This window comes from Leptosomus discolor, chromosome 6 (assembly GCF_034619465.1).
Source record: "Leptosomus discolor isolate bLepDis1 chromosome 6, bLepDis1.hap2, whole genome shotgun sequence".
NCBI lineage: Eukaryota > Metazoa > Chordata > Aves > Leptosomiformes > Leptosomidae > Leptosomus > Leptosomus discolor.
Genome location: NC_141396.1, coordinates 47,491,499 through 47,512,544, shown reverse-complemented (window position 1 = coordinate 47,512,544; position 21,046 = coordinate 47,491,499). Strand labels below are relative to the sequence as shown.

The 21,046-nt window shown below is 38.2% G+C and overlaps 1 protein-coding gene across 1 annotated transcript in view; it reads left to right on the top strand.

Moving 5' to 3' along the window:
- PIP4K2A (phosphatidylinositol-5-phosphate 4-kinase type 2 alpha) overlaps nucleotides 1-18,830 on the top strand; it is a 115,550-nt gene extending 96,720 nt beyond the window's left edge. Inside the window, exons 7-10 of the mRNA XM_086466330.1 lie at nucleotides 10,073-10,186; nucleotides 13,411-13,654; nucleotides 14,626-14,729; nucleotides 16,512-18,830. Of these exons, the coding sequence (XP_086322456.1) occupies nucleotides 10,073-10,186; nucleotides 13,411-13,654; nucleotides 14,626-14,729; nucleotides 16,512-16,592 (543 nt within the window). The 3' untranslated portion in view covers nucleotides 16,593-18,830. The remainder of the gene's footprint in view (nucleotides 1-10,072; nucleotides 10,187-13,410; nucleotides 13,655-14,625; nucleotides 14,730-16,511) is intronic.
- Nucleotides 18,831-21,046: the final 2,216 nt, after the last annotated feature.

The window sequence follows — 21,046 nt, the reverse complement described above, 5'->3', positions numbered from 1 at the left end:
GTTCATTTGGAAAATTTAATGTTCTGAAAAATCAACATTTCTCTGAGGTTTCAGTGAAATAGGCTGGTGGCACTTTAGGAGAGGTTTGTCTAGAGATTCTACAGGTGTTGAAGGTGGAACATAGTCTCCATCATCTAAGACTTCTTAGATTTCCAAATTTGGGTGAACTCTAGGAACCTGTGACCCATGTTTTCTTAATTTTTCTAAGCACATTCCTTCTGAATTAGCATAAGATCATTTCAGCAATTCACTTAAAAGACTTCATTTTATGTTGTCCCCAAATTCCATTCAGATCATTTGTTTTTCTCCTAAGCATTAGTTGTACTATGCCTGCCTCTCTGAGTCTTCTACAGGTCGCACAACTGCACTAAGTAGTAAGGGACATGTAATAATTGTCAGTTCTACAGTTCTCGCTGCACAAAAACGCTGTGCAAATTTTTCTCCACTTTGTCCTAAGGTATGACTGAACACTTAGAATTCTTCTTCCAGCATTAGGCAACTACCATGTCCCAAATGCCAACTGCAGTTTCAATAGTCGACATTAGCTCTCTTTTGCTGTACCAGGCCCTCAAGATCATGTCTTGAATGGGCTCCGTTCTTTTCTTGCGGTCTATTTTTGTTCTTGTTTAGTAGCACAACTCTAGTGCTTTTAAAAGCAGAGGGATTAACCCTTCAGTTCTTACAAACAATACCTAATATCATTGAAAACCTCTGCTGGTAGTACTAAAATAATCTGATAGAAGTCATAGAAATCAGAATCATAGAATGAGTTGAGTTGGAAGGGACCTTAAAGACCATCCAGTTCCAACCCCCCTGCCATGGGCAGGGACACCTTCCACTAGACCAGGTTGCTCCAAGCCCCATCCAGCCTGGCCTTGAACACTACCAGGGAGGGGGCAGCCACAGCTTCTTCGGGCAACCCATGCCAGTGTCTCACTGCCCTCACAGTGATAATGGAGAGGAGGGCAAAGTATTTGGATGGGACTACTTCAGGTTGCAACATTAATGCTTGGAGTATTAATTTAGAATTTAACAATATTATGTATATTCAGCTATACAGGAACTGATACTATATAGATACTTAATGTAGTGGTTTTGTGCAGTTTTGGGAATGTGTCTTATAGTAACAAATAGATTAATAATAGTACACGTGTACTATTAACTTAATACATTGAGTGAGAACCTCAAAGAAACAGTGCCTTAATTTTGTTCCCATGTAAGTTCATGGCAAAATTGCTATTGAACTTGATTATAGCTAAGTTGAAATAAAGTTGTGTAGTTTTGTATAACTGTATACAACAAATACTCTCTAAATGTAATGTGAAAACATAACTTCAGTAAGGCAAATAACAAAAATTCCTATGAACTTCAACACATCTAGAACCTTGCTTTTTATTTTGAGTATTTCTATGAAAGAAATATAAAAAACCCTTGGTCCCCCAAATTCTTCTTTTGCTATTTTAAATCTCACACATTCTTTTCTTTTCTTTTGGTTTCTTGGAGACAGAACTACACTAAGCTTACTGATACTGCAAGCAGACGGTCCGAGGCTGTTAGAATAGCCTCTGTTACTCGTCGTTCCTCTCAAATGCCAATGCAATGCAGCAGGGAAGCCACAAGCTAGCACTCAGAACAAATATTTCTAAGAAAGGGAAGTAATTGGGTAGACTTCTAAGTTCATGGAGGGAACAACATTTTACAAACACTGTAAGAAAGACTCTTAGGGATTCAAGCAAGGGAAAAAATAGTATTTTGCTTATTACATTTTTTTTGGTCTAAGTTTTGGAGTCTGGTGTTTGATTTGAAAGGGTCAGAAGAATACACTACTGCGTGTCTGTACAGTAGATGTTCAGAACATTCATCATCACTGTGATCTGAAACTCCTGCAATAGATGCTGGAACAGCAGTGGTTTACTCATCTAAACTACTTGGGTGTTTCTAACACACAGGTTTTAAGCTTAAATAAAAAGGGGGCTATGCGTTTACACGAATAGACAAGGAAACTTTGTTTTTGAAACTCTGGGCAGTGCTAAAGACCTGCTGTCAGGAGACGTACCTCTGCGCAGGAGGCACTAATTTCAGTACCTTGAGGACTGCGTTGACATAAGTACGTAAATGATTCATTATTTGTACCCAGCAAGTGAGAGCCATTTCACTTCCATTTTCTCTTAGGTAGATGTCACTCTTTCAGACCTTTTGTTTGTTGTCCTCTGTGGGAATCTCAAGCCAATCTTAAAGATGTTAAAACACCTGGAAATTTTTAGCTTGAAAAGGTTAAAAAAAAAAAGGGGGGGGGGGGGGAGGGCATTTTAGCAAATGCTCTGAAGAGATTTTGGCATCTCCTGTTCTCTTATGTTAGAAGAAATTGCTCTGACTGATTAAACAAAACCAGACAATCTCAAATATTTGTCTGGTGTAGTAACTTACTAGCTAATTTTTAGCCAGAGGCGAGTTAAATCGACAATTTATTAATATCTCCCTGAAATGGCATTAATAATAAGAGTTTCAATTAATGGCAGCATTATTTAATTACTTGTAAAGTTAGCCACTGCTATTCACATCTGAAAAACAGAAAAGTAATAAAAGACAGGAAGCTTTTGGTGCTAAAATATATGGCTAAAATGTCTGGCAATGCTGTAGTTTTTAAATGGGCTTTTAAGTAATTCATATTTAATTTCAAATGCCAATATTCAAGTAATGAAATGGTTTTTAGAATATCAAGCATAATATATTAGCTTCTTTTAAAGCTGCAGAAGCCAGAAAATAGGAGAGCAAGTCTTTCAGTCACATTCTAATGCAGACTGCAGATTTCAGATAAATTACTTTGAAATGGCAAACTTGGCTAGAATTATGATTTTCTTGAATCTTTTTCCTGTTGAACTGCTCTTTTGTTATTTACTCGGTTAATAAAGAAGAAACAAATATGCAGAAAGATTTAATGAACTATAAAATAAGAAATCGTGGAAAAAAGTATTTTTCTACTTTAGTTTTGTATTGTAAAATAGGTATTAGTATTCAAACATTTTTTTAAATCAGTTTTTAGGAAGAAAAGATGGCTGGAATGACTTTGAGAATGTTACTTTTCTGTCCTGTTTTCAGTTTATCTCCTGTTTGACTGTCTTCCACTGTTTAATATCCTAACATATTGATGAGAAGCTCTGAAACTGTCATTTCAATATTTTGTGATAATCTGTGCAAGCTCCATCCCTTAGATTTCACCTTAACACACAATTCCTCTTATTTGCCTTATAAGTGATATTTTTAATGATAAAGACATCACTTTCTTGGCAACAAGTATCATAACATGCACTTACAGATGTCTTAAATTTTAAAAGAACAGTATTTTCAACAGTTGTCAAATTGACAGCTGCTCCTTCTTTTCTTTAGGCTTTAGTTCTCTTTATTTTTTTTTATTTTAATAGTGGGTGTTTTCTATTCATTCCTTGGACAATTTTGCCCTCTTAAGTGAAACCAGGATAATGCAGAACTCCCCTGGTGGTCTGCCTGCTCACAATTATGCTGTACTTGCAGTACGACATCAAATTAGCAGTTACAGCTGGGTCTGCACGTCCTTGTAAAGAACTTATGCATGTTGCCTGTGAGTGAGCAACTCGGAAAGAAATTTGAAGAAGAAAAATAAAATCTGATTGAACTGAAGCCCACCATACTTCATCTTTCTTGAGCAATTTCAGAGATTACACGTTTTTAAATTAATCTAAAGCTGGTTGCATTGCCACCTCTGTGGTATGAGTTGTTTCATAAAGAGGTATAAATGCAGAAAAATTACAGTAAATACGTTTGAACAAAGGATTTTCTATTCAAGTTCCTTTTTGGAAAAAAAATTGCCACAGTTGACAGCTATGTTACATCTTAGTTAAATTGTATGGAAGATGCTGCTAAATGTAACAAATAGCTTCTTAGCTTTACTTTTTATGTTCTGTATTACAACGTGTAGTAATTAACTGATTTCTGAGAGGACAATTATAACTAAAGGAAGAAGGATTTTAGTATAGGGCTATAGCAACAAGATTGCTCAATCTTGAATTAGTTTTTTTCTTTTGATGTCAATAGGTAAAACTTCATTCAAGGTAGATCATCCCAAAATCTGAGCAATTTTTTCCTGCTGTTTTTAAAACTAATAAGTTCAGAGCAGCATTTTTTTACTTGTTTTAGTGATTTCAGTCTTCTTCATATGCTGATCTCGCACAACAGACATGTGAAGTACATCTCAGATTTCTTTGTAAAATGGGTCTCAAGGTTTCATATGCAGACATTACAACTTTCGAAACATCACACTGCAGTGCATCGCAAAGATAGGAATAGACAGAATTGAGATTCCTGTTTCAGCATTTAGCCTTCACGTGAAAACAACCCCATTATTGTTTTTCAAAACAAATCTCTAGTTTGCCTGGGTTTGTTTGGGGGTTTTTTGGTTTGTGTAAAAGTCTGGTTTCCATATGTTAAAAGAATCAAAATAAAAGGGGAACTTTATCTTGCATTTTGTGTGTTGCATGTTCATTTTGCAGCAGAAAGACATTAACCCTAGGGATAATTCTGGACGCATTTCCCTGAGCGTCGAGAAGACATATAGTTACTATTTTGGTACATGCTCGAATTCCTAATCCATCCTGCACAATTTTTTTTGTCCTACAAAAATGCCTGTTATACTGACTAAAGCCATTCCAGTGTTCCCTCTCAAACCCCATTTCCATTGCCATTTGCAGTCCTGTGATGCCAAGTGGAGCTGCAGCTGCTTGTTTGGTTAGAAACACCTGTCTAGGACAAGGCAAATTGTACAAGATTTTGGGCCCAGCTCCCATAACTAGTGGAGGGAAGAAGCTGCAATCTTCAGCCTTCCAAAGAAAGCTCCAGTTATTCTTCCATCTTGTAGATCTAATGACTCCAGGCTTTTGATTCAGTTCAAAACCACCTGTGTCAAATTGTTGCAAGCAATATTTATCATTATATCCCTTTTTAAAAAATACTGTCTTCTATATACGCTAGTAAGCCCAGTCAGTCTAAAGGTAATCTACTTATTTAATTTTCTTTAAAAAAAAAAAGTGTATGTGAGCCATTCACTGTGAAAAGAAGCCCAGGGTGTGGAATTTCACTTTTGTTTTATACCATTTTCAAAACTTACAGACCGTAAGCCAAATTTTGCCATGATTAGCTGCGTGAATAATGTGACTCAAGGTTAGTTCCAAACAATAAGACTTATATGCAACATTTCTCCTACAACCTAATCTTTGCCTTTATTAGGTGAGAGGTTGCTGCCAGCTTGTGAAGACAATTAGTCTTCCTTTTTCAGTGCAAGACTTATTCTGAAACTTCTCTATCCTACAGCTGATTTAGCAAGCTTCTTCCAAAATGTCAGCATTAATGTTAGCCGTGATCGTTATTTTTGGTCATGATGCACAAAAATCCCTTTGGAAAAAAAAAAGTTCTAATATTTGTTTCAACACATTAGGATAGGATGCTGAATTGAGATGTGTTGAGAAATCTGCAAAAGCTATTTCTATGTTCATATGGAAATAAAAATTGACCTGGTTCTTACCTTTCAACATTTTAAAACTTTTTTTTTCTTTCCCAAAGCAATGTCAGTGGGCTATTTCACCATAATTTTAAGTTTCTGAATCAGGCTTTACACATTCTGTCATCTTAGTCAGAGAAATCTTTATTGCTTTTCAGCCATTTCAAAGGCAGTGAAGTCCTCCTGCCATTAAAATTCTCTGTGACCATGGCAAACTTTGGAATGCAAACCTGAAGTGAGCAAATAACACATTTTATTAAATAAATAAATACTTCATATTTGCAAAATTTGTTCTGCCTTTCTTGCATCTTTAAGTAGAGGATTAAAAACGATGGAGATGGTTCAGAAAGAAAATCTATTATTAATTTAGTAGAAGTAGTTAGATGTTCATCTCCTGTGCAGCTCTTAAAATATTTAGTTCTTTAATGATAGTAATATGTTCATTATAATGAATTACATTCTAGGAGAATCTTTTTCCAACAAGGATTTTGCTTCATTGGAAATATTTGAGACTTTATTAAAAATTAACAGTATCAATTATTTCATTAAAGCAAAGTCTCAATTTTTTTCATTCAGATAGTGTTTTAAACTGCCACAATGTTATTTTCTTTGTATTTATTTATTTCTGTGTGTAAGAAGAAAATGTACATATTAGGGTTTTTCAACATGAACATATATATTATTAATTTTAAATAACTGCAAGAGCCCCTCATAGTCACATATTTCATAGGTTTTAATTCCTAAACTCACAAATCAATTTTAAGACATGAATTAAAGTACTACTAGAATTGCTACTAGTGCTGGCTGTCGTTAGTGATATTTGGGACTGCAACAGTATCCTAGGGCTATTCAGCTTTAAATAAATAGGGAGAATGATATTGCCTAGCACACCAAAAGAAACCTTTGTCTAATAACACCTAGAAAGAGGCAAGAGAATAGGCTGGGAGGCATCATACAAATAATGTGGTGAGGGCAACCACTGCACATAGCTTTTTAGCTTCAGTTTCTTCTATGGGACCCACTGCTTTTACTTCTTCCTCTTTGTTCGCATGCCTCGGTACTGGCTTTGAATCAGTGCAGTTCTGCACTTAACAGGTCTTCACAGCTACGGGTGTTTGGTGGAAAAAAATGAGCTCAGATAAAAATCCTCAGAGGGATTATTGAGGACTGGGGGAGCATGCACATGAGGCAGTGAAGAGTCTGGCTTTTGGGGAGAGCTGATTCACTGCCCTGAATGTCCTTGGGAGTGATGGCAAGAAATGTGGCTGTGTCAGCTTTGCTAGCTCACTTTTATTAAAAATAGATTAGAGACAAGGTTAAAGTGGAGCATGGCACCTGCACGACTGGCTTACCAGCTCTAGCATCTTCCAAAAAAAGACAACGCTTGTAATTTAAGTTTATTTTTACTGAAGATAGGACTGTCTTCAGTGGAGAAATGCGCTTCCCCCCCCCACTGCCCACTGGGTCTGAGTGGCTGATGCCATGCTGTGCAGGAAGTCTGTGGCAGAGCCTAGAAATGAACCTGCATCTCAGCATCTTAACCACAAGCACATCCTTCCTCTTTACTTACTGCCCAGCTTTAAACAGTGTTAACAGGGTTTTTTTTTCAGTGTTAATGGGTTTGTTTCACTTTAACCTCTGCCTAGTTTAATAACTCGGATATACTAGGTGGAAAGGTAATCTGAGGATTTTTGTTAGTGACTTTGGGGTAGAGATGAAGGGAGCTTGGTTTCCTGCGTTCTTTTCATTATTTTTTCATCTTAAATTAATTCATCCAAATCTCCTTTCTATTCTTAAGCATCTCACGCGCTGGATTCCATCCTCCGGTGCTGGCAACATCCCTGGATCCACAATCCTGCCTCTGCAGAATTAGCCCTCATCAATGGGACAGATTGCTTGATCATGTATGATAATCTCTACAGCTGTTAGTCTGGAATGCATATCTGATGTTTCCCCTACTCATTTTCATCCTAAACAACTTACTGAGTAGGCCAGAAAGAAAATTGATGCACGCTGTGCTGTCATATTGTAATAAACAAGTCATTGTGAGCTTCAAGAAGGGTCTAATGTCGTCTTTAAGCGAAGCAGCAGAACACTGCAGGATGACTCCCCCACAGAAGGAGTCTGGGACAGATGAATGGTTATAGCTGCATCTCAGCTGCTTGGGTTTTTTTTCTTTTTATTTTAAGTTAAAATAGAGGGTCTCTGTTACAGGGTGTTTTGATCATAGAATCATAGAGTGGTTTGGGTTGGAAGGGACCTCAAAGATCATCTAGTTCAAATCCTCCTGCCGTGGGCAGGGACACCTTCAGCTAGACCAGGTTGCTTAAGGCTCCATCCAGCCTGGCCTTGAACAGTGCCAGGAATGAAGCATCCACAACTTCCGTAGGCAACCTGTTCCAGTGTCTCACCACCCTCAGGGTGAAGAACTTCTTCCTTGTATCTAGTCTAAACCTGCCCTCTCCCAGCTTCCAGCCATTACCCCTCATCCTATCTCTATAGGCCCTTGTAAAAAGTCCCTCCCCAGCCTTCTTGTAGGCCCCCTTCAAGGTACTGGAAGGCCACTATAAGGTCTCCCTGGAGCCTTCTCTTTTCCAGGCTGAGCAAGCCCAAGCTGTCTGAGCCTGTCCTCGTAGGAAAGGTGTTCCAACCCTCTGACCATCTTGGTTGCCCTTCTCTGGACTCTTTCCAAAAGCTCTGTGTCTTTCTTGTGTTGAGAGCTCCAGAGCTGGATGCAGTATTCCAGATGGGTCTCACGAGGGCAGAGTAGAGGGACAAAATCACCTCCCTGGACCTGCTGGCCACACATCTTTTGATGCAGCCCAGGATACGGTTGGCTTTTTGGGCTGCAAGTGCACACTATTGGCTCATGTTCATCCTATGATCCACCAGCATGCCCAAGTCCTCCTCAGAGCTGCTCTCGATTCACCCATTGCCCAGCCTCTATCTGTGCTTGGGATTGCCTTGACCCAGGTGCAGGACCTTACACTTGGCCTTGTTAAACTTCATGAGGTTTGATGTCCCAGAATGTTCTAGATGCAACACAATAATAATTCAGAGCAGCCAGACTAGGACCTTATTTTTTTCCAGACTTCATAGGTGTCAGGATGCAATGAATTTAACATGGATTCATAACTATTAAAATGTTGCAAATCACTTAAGTGTTTTTGAGCAGTCCGAAAAATAAATTTGGACAGTTGGTGAACTGAGTATTTTGGCCACTTCTGTGCACAACCCAACAGCGAAAAGAACTTTTGGCTGTTGTGAAGATCTATAAGGGCATTTCAGGGTCTGCGATGATGCTCACATTTTAATGCTGTGCTGTCCAATATGTACATTTTGGAGCAGAGAAAAGAACCTCTGAGATTCTTTCTCTTACTGTATCATAGGAAGAAAATAAACTTTATGAAAAGTTTCCAGTAAGGTTATAAGCAATGTCTGACTGGTTAAACTTATGGAGGACATTCCAGTAGGCTGGCGTTAGCTGCATTTTATTTCTAGTGGAAGGACTTTCAGATTAAGGGGAAATTATTTTATTCAGAGTACCCATTAGTTCATGGTCATTGAGGGTTGCAGCACTCGGTTCTGCTGCAGCATTTTGTTTGTAAAGAAAACCTGTTCTTCCCCACTATTGATTAAAGGTAGAGGGCGTGGAGAAAACCTGTTTGTTACTCCTAATAGGCAAATTTTTTAAAGGCTTTGGTTGCAGAAGCTACTATTACTTCTAGTTTGCTTCACCAAGTACCCTGAAGGAACTGCTCTTTTGTTTGTTGGTTTGCTGGGGGTTTTTTAAGTAAACTTCCAGCCACTGCCCTTTGAAAACAGAGCCATCTGAGGGGTCTTAGTACTGAATCGAGCAGTTACTCTGTCTGGCTTTCCTTAATGCTGTTGCAAATCACTTCATCGGAGGGTTAAAGATGAAGATAATCAACTAATGCTCCAACAGTAAGAATATTTAATTTTGTATTTAAAAGGCAGTGGTCTTCTATGGCATTTGCCACTTTAAGCAGCGTTTCATAATTCATGTTCAGTTGATGCTTTCAAATAATGATTTGGTATTAGGCACTTATAAACATTCACAGTAGCACTATATAATGCAATCCAGTCCGATTTCATCTATAAGATCTGATGCAAGTACTTTGTTATGAGGTATAGGTTGTGTTTTGACTTCACTTATTGCCAGTCACTTTGACAAACAACATCTTGGAAGAAGCTCAATGTAAATCAAGGTTTAATGCAAATCAAGTATTGAGTCAGAAATTTTGTCTTAGCTACACTTGCTGCACACCCAGTAAACACATGCCTTCTAGGACATTTACAGGAGGGATAAACCAAGGAAACAGCTCCATTGGGTGCAGTTACAGAGAGCTGCATGCGATGGAAGTGCCTCTGCTTCCCACGGAGAGGTGGCTTGGCAGTGCCCTCTCAGGTGCAGGGATGATCCAGAGCTGCCACTGCCAGCAAGGGGGCCCCACCAAGCCAGCAGCTTCGCCATATTCCTCTTTGCCATCCCGCTCTTACAGGAGTTTTGGTTTATTTTAGGCCAAAGAGCTGCCGACGTTCAAAGACAATGATTTTATTAACGATGGCCAAAAGATTCATATTGATGAGAATAACAAAAAGATGTTCCTTGAGAAACTCAAAAAGGATGTTGAGGTAAGAATGTGCCTGTGCAGTTATGTGTGATTAAGATGCGTGGAAAATTACAGCTGTCCCAGGAAATCGTACCTGTAATTCATTAATGAAAACTCCTGTTTGTAAGACTGTAAGCACTGACTGTTTTAAATTAAACACAATTTAAACTTTCAGGAGTTGATCACTGCTTTTGCTGATGTGCTAAATGGCTTGCTGCTATAGCTGGTTCCCATACATTGTCCCCGCCTTGATGATGTGATGTTAAAATGATGGTACCATTTAGTACTTCAGGGCTTTACAAGCCTGGTACTTCCAAATGGCCCCGAGAGAGAGGTGAGTGTCGTTAGTTGTATTTTACAGCTGGAGCTACACCAGAGCTAGCCCGTACATGGACTGCAGTCCATAACAGCATGGAGCATCCCCACTCACAGCCATACGTGTTCTATTTGTTTCATATTTTTAATCCCGTTTTAAATCATCCTTAGTATCGCAACAGTAGAGTGCTTCAGTAATTTCTGTACAGCAGTTGGACTCATTATCTTAATGTAGTTTTTCATATAAATTTGTAATTGGCTGAGTATAATCAATACTTAATAGAAAAGTGTTAATATGTGAATTTAATGTAATGTTTTATTATAAGTGATTTAGCTCAGCAAATAAAAGAAAATAAATATTTGGCTAACTAGTTCACACAGCTTGACTTTAGTTTCCATAACTGAAAATATTGTCACTAAACACAATATTTTGCAGCCTTTATACTCAAAGCCTAAAATCTGTTTTCCTCATTGGAAGAGACCTGATAGCAAAATGTGTCTGTGACTTAATAAGACTTTCAGCTATTTATATTAAAATGGCTCTGTGAATTGTCTTGTCTAGTTCTTCAGTTCTAGATCTCATTAGTTCCACAAAACAAAATACTGTAACTTTAGAATTTACCCAATAAATTGCTTTTGAGGAAATGTAATTTCCCATCATAGTAATTATGAGAAATTTATGGTGATGATAATTATGAAAACATAAATATTTTGTGAAATATCAATGTTTGTTTATTTTATATTTGAAATATTGTGCTGGAAAACTGCTTTACCAGTGTCACAGCTCCAGAGATAAGTTTATTTGGGTTTAAGTTTTGTGCTCTTTTAACATATACTGCTGTTGCTGACTGATGCTTTTACAGTAAGTAGGTTGCTGACAGTAACTTAGGTATGTGCAAGGAATGTGGAAGATACTTTATTGCCCCAGGAAGCAGATTGTGTGCAATCTTCTACATCTACACTGCATTGTGAATATAATGGCAGATTCTAGATCATGTCTTATGAGGCTGGTTTTTGTAGTTTTGAAACTTATACAGAGCATTGTTAAATACCCATGTAAACCACTATTGCGAAGTGATCTCGCACCTCATTTTAACGATGGCAAGCTGTTCTTTAACCTTGTTTTTCTTTTATTGGTTCTTCTGCCCTTGTTAGATAACTGATAGTATATTCACTTTGTACCCAATGTGTAAATACTCACATTTCACTACAATGAAGAGAAATGCACAATACTAAGCATATGATCTTATCACACAGTATTTATAGTTAAACATATTATGGAGTAGTATTCTAAACTATATGACTTTATATCCATTCCTATTTGTCATTGAGTAAGTTTTATTTCTGTATTTCTCTCATAATCGAGTCTTAAGCCCCCTTCCTGTGTTCAAACAGACAAATAATCTGTTACTGCTGTTTTGATGTCCTCTTGTCTGTTTTTCTGCCTCCTTACTCCATTGAAAATGTCCTGAGAAAAAGCACAAAAGGATATTTTTTTCCATTTTAAATCAGATGATCTTTTCCTTGTGCTGATCTCCCTAAGTCATTTTGCTGTTAGCAGCAGCACACTTTTTTCCACAAGAGCCATTCTCTTCTAATTTGCTGTTCACTCTTTCCCCTAAAAGTCTGTTCTCTTTTGTGCTTTTTTGTATGATTATTGGTGGTTTTTTCTCCTATTTTTCTCTATATTTATCAAGTGCCTAATGATATGCCTGGAGTCCTTGTATATCGTTTTATATTCTCTCTTCAAACCTAGATCTCTTGTAGTCTTGTGAAGAGTCTTTTGCTTTATTATATTGAAATTATTAGAAACCAGTTTCTTCTTTCTTCTTAAAACCTCTTCTCAGTCTCACAATATTTCTTCTAGCACTTGAATTTACAGTCACTTCCTTATCTCTGATTCCTTTCTTTTCTCAGAATCAGGATTTTGACAAACTGTAGTTTCTTATTTCCTAGTATTTTATATTAATCTCTTTGTTCACTATCACTATTCCAAAGTCTGGCTTAAATCCTTTCTCCTCTGGTCTGCTCTGACTTCCTTTTTATAACTATTTAGAGTTTCTAAAAACTGGAATAATTCGTATTTTCAGCCCCTTTCTCTGCATGCCATAAGCAAGGGCTCCACAAGGTCAAAATCACAGTATTGCTTTTATGCTGCAGCACAGCTCTGCCCTGCCTGCCCCTCACCCCCCTTGAACTGTTTATCCTGTCTTCCTGCTTTTATACTTTCTTTATTTCCATCCTCCTTTCTTAGCTTTCTGCCTTATCCTGTTCCCCTCAACTAGAATAACACTTTGTCTATATGTAAAGTGTATTTATCTTTCAGTTTTCTAAAAACTCCCTCCTCAGTCTTTATTCAAAACCACCTTTTCATTCACATGCATGTTTTGCTTATGTGATTTAAATTGTGAGCCCGTCACTGTGAAGAGAATGTAGTATCATTTCATGTCTTTGTGGTGTAAAACTTCCTTACTTTCCACTGCAAGAATATTTAAACACTTTTTCACGATTCTTTAATAAGGCTTTAGAGGGAGTGAGAGGGCAGATTTAGCACCAGACCGCAGCACGCCCGATAGCGCAGAGACTGGTCTGGACATTGAGCGGTGACAGGATAGCCCTAATTGAAACAAGAGACAGGAGTGACAGCTCGCACAGGCACTGGTCTTCACTACAGGAAAAATTATTTTTCCCTGAGGATCTGGGGAGAGTGGGCTACAGCTTTTTTATAAGTTGCAAGTGACCTGCATGCTGTTACTACATCTTGATAAACTCAGGTATCTCTCTGCTAGCTTTCTCACTTAAATACTCCCTTTTGCTCTTAGAAATGCCTGATTTCCTCGACTGATGACATCTTTGTGTGACTTCTCCTGTTTGTAAGTGGAGCTTACATTTTTCACTGATATTGATAAATTGCTTATTATCACTTTCTAGTTCCTTGCTCAGTTAAAACTCATGGACTACAGCTTGCTGGTTGGAATTCATGATGTTGAAAGAGCTGAACAGGAAGAAGTAGAGTGTGAAGAGAATGATGGAGAAGAGGAAGGTGAAAGTGATGGGACCCACCCCATTGGAACCCCTCCAGACAGTCCAGGAAACACACTGAACAGCTCACTGCCTTTGGCTCCAGGGGAATTTGATCCAGCTATTGATGTTTATGGAATCAAATCCCATGAAAGTAAGCAGTAATAAATATTTTTATATTAAGATGTTTTGATTCTTACACCAGAATCCCAAAGTCTTCGCAACCATGTAAAAGCAGAGTTGAATTGCAAAGTATAAATTCACTCTGCAGAAGAGGAAATGAGTTGCTCTTTGGTGCAGCAGAAAGCATAAGACACCTATAATGCTTAGCATCGTTAGGAACATATTTCTAAATATCATGATGGATGGCGATGCAGTCAAATAATTCTCCTACTACGCCATCAAATTGTATGCTGGCTTAGCTCAGTTAATTCATGGGCTTTTTCATCCCTTTCAGGAAATTAGTATCTATAATTGTTCTTTTCCTGGCAGATAAGATAACACTGTTAAAAACAGTCTAGAAAGACTAAGAAAAGCAGCATTCCAAGTTATATTTCACTTTTTTGGTTGCTTTTTGAAAATTTGTGCACTCGTACACAATTTCTGTGTTCCAGCTAAGAAAGTGGTCATAAGGAGTAAGAAACCTGAAATTGCATTTGATGTTAGTGTGTAAAACTAAGTATAACTAGTTACCTGTGGCTGTTCAAGACAGGAAAGTTATCTTTTTCAAAAACATTTACATGGATAAAACCACATTTTTATTCATAACTAAAATACGATCTTGTTCGTTGACACAGGAGTACTACCTTTCATATAAAACTTCATAGCTTTTCCACAAAGGAAGATGAAATCCACATTACTTTAAGTGAGCAATAATTCCTATTTCTGTATGCTGGTGTTTTGTTTTACTCTCATTTAGGGGGTTTTGCATTATATATGAGTGCAGTTAAATTCTAAATTAAGGACAGCTTGAGCCTGTGGTCTTTACAGATCTGTGATTCTGAGACTGACATTAGCCTGTCTTAGCTCTGGTTGAGACTTACAAAGTCTCCTTTGTTAGAAGGAGGTCTCATGATTAAGATGTCTCAAAAGTCATTTTTGCTGCCATGTGTTTGCCATTTGCAGATGCACCTAGGAAGGAAGTATACTTTATGGCCATTATTGACATTCTTACTCATTATGATGCAAAAAAGAAAGCTGCCCATGCTGCAAAAACAGTAAAGCATGGGGTAAGTATCTGGGTTGTTTTTTTCCTCTGATTCCATTTATACTTCTGTCTTTTTATTGGTTATTTATTTATTTATTATTTAGTACACTGATATAGCACAGTTCAGGAAGTCTAGGGAAAGGGGAAACAGATCAGAATTTTTTTTTTTTCTAGTTTAATATGTAATACAAAAGTACAGAGCTTTCTTACCCATAAAGAACTCTGACGAGATGCCTTTTAAGGACTTTGTCCTACACTTGTGAGATGCACCTTATTCTCACACACAAAGCTGTTCACCAGACACTTGTATTAGTATACAGCACTGGGAAAGCTTTTGTGAATCTTATTTCAGATGCAGAGCCCTAGTGATGGTTTCACTATTTGGTGTGGCCTGTTGAAAGTTAGTTCTTCAGCATATAATGTGGCTCACTTTACAAGACTTATTAAAAAGAAAAAAAAGTACGATTTGCAAAATTAAGCATAAAACATGCATATTAAATACTTAGAGACCATTCAGTGCAGGCTATTGTTTGACTGCCATGGATTTCTTTATTTTGACTGAAATTGCTGCTTAGCAGCAGACACCAAAGAACCACAGTGAAGCAGCCCAGTCTTCCAGAATTACGATTTATATCTACCATTATCACTTGTATGGTGATTTAAGTTCAAATTTCATAACCTTCTAAAAAGAGCATAATCATTCATGAGGCTAAAATCTCTCCTCTGTCTAAGTATCTAAAGGATCAGGGCATTGGGGCAGGGGGTTAAGCAAAGGGCTCAGGGTTTTTTAGTTTACAGTAGAGTGTGATGTGGAATGCTCAGCAGTAAGCCCTGCACAGGCCTGTGGAAGGTATTTTTTGTCTCTCTAAAACAACGCTCTCATTACTGTCTCTGCTCTCAGAGCAGACGAAGGTTGATGCAGACCATATGCAGCCATTATCTGGCAATTAATACTGAATTTTGGATGTAGTATACTTTAAAAACTCACACTTCTGGCTTAAATAAGGGATAGAAATGCATTGTGAATAATAACTGTGGTTACTAAAGCTGAGTGTGATTAGAACTTATTACAGAGCATCATCACTTCCGTACAACCATTTTGTTTATTTTGCTATCTCCGTCCTGAGCCACCTGACACTGAAGTTTGTTCACTAATTGCATGCGTGTAATTTTCCCCTTTTGTAAAACGGCTAAGTCCAAATAAAAATGTGGCTAAGGCTCTGAAAAAACTTGAATGAAAATAGGAACGAAATTGTGACTTCATTGAAATAGCAATTGTACAGCTTACGCAGTGGGTCCAAATTTAAATGCATATATGTTGAAAAAATGTTACTAATTGTTACCGTATATTTCAGACCAGGTTATTTAGCATTCAGATTGCAATGTACGTTATGCAAGTGTTGGCGCGCCAGATCTGAATGTGATAATTCAGTCTTCTCTATATGAAGGCACTGCTGCTTAACAGACCAGAATCTGTTGATGAATTAGTAGGTAGCACGGTTAAGTGTGCAGCAGAATTATATGGGAGACTGCGGTACAATGAAAGTAAAGAGAATACTTTTCAGAAATGGAAGATGGGTGTCCTACAGCTACGGTGGTGAGTACTGAGTATCACTGTACTCGCGTGAAGCCTAAAAAGGCATCAGTAAGATTCTGCTTGAGGGCCATTACAATTTCTTTCTAGTGTCTCGTTCTGAGACTGCAGATGAAATTCATTGAGTAAGTAAGTAACATTCTTGGTGACAAAGCATCAAATAAACCACTGGTTCTTCCTTCTTTCTCCCCCTCCCAATTCTCTGTATAGGCTGGTGCAGAAATTTCCACTGTTAATCCGGAACAGTATTCAAAGCGCTTCTTGGACTTTATTGCCAACATCTTGACGTAACCTATCATGTTACATAGGACAGACATGAGACCTGGGGACAGCAGCAGTGGCTACAAGTGTAGGGAAAAAAAGGAACTCAGAGAAGCACTCATCTTCAGAAAGCAACCCCTTTGTTTACATCTGCTGGCAAAGATGACTGAAGTGGGGTGGAGTACTTGCTTTAACAGCTGCCTGATATTCCCAGCATAGTTCTAGCTATTTCTGACTCTTTTGTGTGTGCAAAAAAAAAATAAAATAAAATAAATTAAATAAATAGAACAGCTTACTCAGAGTGCACTGTGACAGTAATACTCTGATGCTACCAGCTGAAATGGAATAAATGAGCAAAGAGGTGTGGGGTGGGGGTGGGGAAGAGTAAATGCATGTTAAATCTACAATGTTGGTATCAAATTGTAAACTGTGGATCAGTTTATTTTTTGAACTAAAAAGATACATGACAGTATTCTTCGTGATGATGATGACAATAATAATAAAAACCTTACTGCGAATGTTACACTTACACCCTGCACACTGGCACTCCTTAAAAAAGCAGCTGCAACAGCCCTTGGTGCCGGACGCTTTTCCCATTTGGTTCCTAGCAGTTGGGGTTTTCCCTTTTTTTTTCCCTCCCTCTCCTGTTTTTGTCTTCTTTTCAGCACATTGCATCGGGAAGTTCAGCCTCTCAGACATCTGAGAGCCAACATCTTTTATCTTACGAAGAGCTAACATTCATACTATGTGTACATTTTTGCTACAGTAAGCTTATGTTAAGGGAAGACTGCTTGTTTCACTTTGTTACCTGAAATTTTCATTTGTTTTATATTCTTGCAATGTAAGAACTAATGATGTTACAAGTGGAGAAAAAGCTTATCTGAAGAAGTGCATAGTTTTGGGCAATAGTAGCTCCATCTTTCAGCCATCATGAAAGATGTGCACACAGATAGAAATTCCGTTCCCTTGTAATTTACTGGGAAATTGAAGTTTAAATGCTTATGTTGTACTGTTGAAACAGCGGTATTTTATTATAGATTATCCCTCGAAAAATGAACCCTGAATTTTACTGTTTACATTATTAGGAAAGCAGGGATATTTCTGAATTTCAGAGCCGTGTACAATATATGACTTTTAAGTTTACATGTAAATTTATTTTGCAGTACAAATGAAGTAATGTTTGTCATCTTCCAAGGTGTAATGTGCAGTAGCGTACTAAAGTGAATGTCTCGCTCACCTCCGCGATAGACTCTTTTACAATAAAATGAGAAAGGATACTTCAGAGGGATTTTTCCCAAGGCTGTCTTTTAGCATCAGAATGACCTGTCCTACCATTTACTCAAGTTTGATTGTATAGTACATTGCCTAAAACTGTGCTGATCATGTTTAACTTGTTTAAAATTTTTAAACATTGTATTTCTTCTCTTCTTGTATTTTTCCCTGAAAGACTCCATGCTTGAAAGAGACAAATTTACATATGCTTAAAAGTTTATCTACTTATACACTGTGCTAAAGCTGTGCCTTTAAAATTTCTTTGTTGAAATTGTTAGATTTTGTAGGCAACATAAGAGAAGTCAAACCCTCCCACCGTCATTTATAACTCAAATCAGGAGTGCCAGCATGCCTTCTCCGTAACTAACGTCAGTGCTGTTAAGCCTGCAACTGCGCATAACATATGCAGTGGTTTACTTCAGAGGAGCCTATACTATAGCAACCCATTACACTCTCTTCAGCGGCCAAAGGCAATACTATCCCTGTTGCTGTGTACTAATTTCTTTTCTCCTTTCCCCGACCTTTCCTACAGGATTTTTTGTTACATTTGACTTAGTGATGTCCGCAGCACTGTAATGTATGTGTATACTTTTGTATTGTATGTATTTAAATAAGTTGGTACTGTGGCTTGATATTTTTTTTGTCCTCTCCCTATACACCCCAGCTGTCTACATTCTCACCCAAGTTTAGTTTTCTGAAGCATGCTGTGGCTTCTTAAAGTATGAGGCCACAGGGAGACCCTGAAGTAAAAATGAGGTACACATACTTGGAGTACCTATTTAATCGCCGCCAACGAGTGTACATTTTTAGACAATTTTAGACATTTACAACAAAGCGTTCTTTTTGTCTGTGTAGCAATTTTGTTACTCATTCTTGTTGATAAACTGTTTATTTGGACAGGGCAAGGAAGACTCATTATTGTATATGTTAGTGCTTAGACTCCAAACATGAGCAAGGCTTTATAAAATAAAGCACTTTGATGACTCACTAGGTAAATCCTTTGTTCTTGTGTTTCAACTGTGGTTTTGATCTCTTACAGATGAATTTTGCATATTAAACTGAACGTGTAGCCTATATCGCAAAGGAAGAAAGAAGAAACTTAGAAGTTTTTCATTAGATTTTACCATGCTTATTTTAAGTGAATTGAAACACATGGCCTTTGGGTTTTGGGGCTTAGGCTGTGCTCTAAGAGCAAATACTGAGGTTTGTAATTGACGATTCTATGGACTAAATCCTATTAGTACTACAAAAACAGGAAGGTTGTCCACAACAGTTAATTGATAGAAGGATTGGCAGAACTTTACTAACGTGTGTAACATCTTATGCTAAATCAGTTATTTAAAAAATACTTGAGAATAAGCCCAAATAATTCATGGGGAGGAGGGAGGGCTTTCTGTTCTAGAATTTCAAGACTTTGATTGTCAGGGCTTTCAGCACATGGTACAGCCTGTGCTGCACGTTGTGGGCAAAGGACAGAAAATTGTCTTTTTGTCTCTATTCTGACTAACTTTTAATTCTCTTAATACATGAGTCACTTTTCAGTTCTTTTCAGTTTATTGCACTGATGTGTCAAGACAATATTTTTACCCATAAAATACACATGACACAATTAATGATAAAGTAGACATTCTCCACAGGGAAGATGTCTGAGGAGCTGGTAAAAATAGGTGAAGTGATAGGGAGGGGAGAGATTCAGCTTCTTAATTACTTACTTAATGATGCCTCTAGTATTAATCTAAGCCTGCATTTCACCCAGCTGCTCCAGCTGCTCAGGGTTTGGTATGAACATGGTGCTCCAGGAATGCTTCTCAGTTTACATGGACACGTTGGCCACAGTGGACAGCAAGCTCCCTGGTGGGTTCTCTGTGCATGCCCCTCGAACCATGTACCGTGCCCTCCGAACAGGCTGCCAAACTCTTGCGCTGCTTTTGTAATACAGGTGCGCATGGCTTGTCGGTAGGTGATTTCTCAGTGCCAGCTCTCTCACAACACAAAATGAAAGCTTCTAGTATATAAAACCAGCACAGCGCGACAGATCTGAAAACCTGCTCCAGTTCTGCTCCCACACACTTCAACAGCTGAGGTGTTACTTAGTTAGGCTTTCCTCTTTTTTTTTTTTCCTAAAACTTCTGGACACATTCAGATTTAACTTTCCAGTAAGTATACTACATTTAAATTTTAAGCCAGCTCTGTCTTTCAAAGCAGTCCCCCTACAGCACTGTTCTCTAGCTGACACTCCGAATCGTCTTGACAAAGCTCCATAGCTGAGATTTACAAGGCCCTGCTGCTTCCTGTAGCCATCCTGCTCATCCCAATCTCTCAACACAGGGCCATCAGCCAGACATCTAGCTGGCGATGTTTCCCTCCTGCCTCTTCTGCATTGATAAAGGTGATTGCCATTTCTCTTTGTGGAGTTTGCTACAGGGCACGCTGTGTTCAACAGGCATTGCTGACTCATGAAGGTCCTTGTCTTTAGTAGAAGTGTGTATATGGCGGCGCATAGGAAAAGACTATCTGTTCTGATAAAATGTTTTCTTTCTCTCTCCCACCTGAAGAAAACCTGAAGGCAGCGATGCTATTCAAGGTAGGCTTGTTTACGCAAAGACTGCAGCAAAAGAAGTATTTAAATTAAAAATTCTTGGAAACATTTTTCTATGTCACCTACATAACCTAAATGTATAATCTGAATTTCCAGGTCACTCCCTTGTGCTTACCTCTTCTTTTCCAGTGTAATACTAGTTAGCAGGTCCCTGCATGGAGTGGGATCATTGCATTCTGATGGCCTCATACCCCACCTTTATCCAGTGCCTGCTCTATATGTTCTGTCCACTTGGTTTCTTTCAAACTCTTATATATTTAATCAGGGAAAAAATAGAGAGAGCAGTGAACCTAAAGGAGAACTCTCTTTCATCTCTTCCTTTCTGTCCTGATTTCTCAGGCAGGTATTGTTCGTGGAAATCAGCGTATCCTTTACAGTGCAATGCGGTAGCAAAGAGCAGGGGCTGCGCAGGCAGAGCAGCGTGCTGTCTTTGATCTGATCTGGACAATGATGCTGGTCTACTCCTGCATGAGACTGACCAGGGATCTATTTTCATGCTGCAACAAGGGAATGTGCATGACCAAGTAATTGAGGAAGAGCTTCAGAGCAGCATCTTCAAGCAGCAAAGGCGATTTGAGTGAGATTAAAATCATAGAATGGTAACAATAGCCTT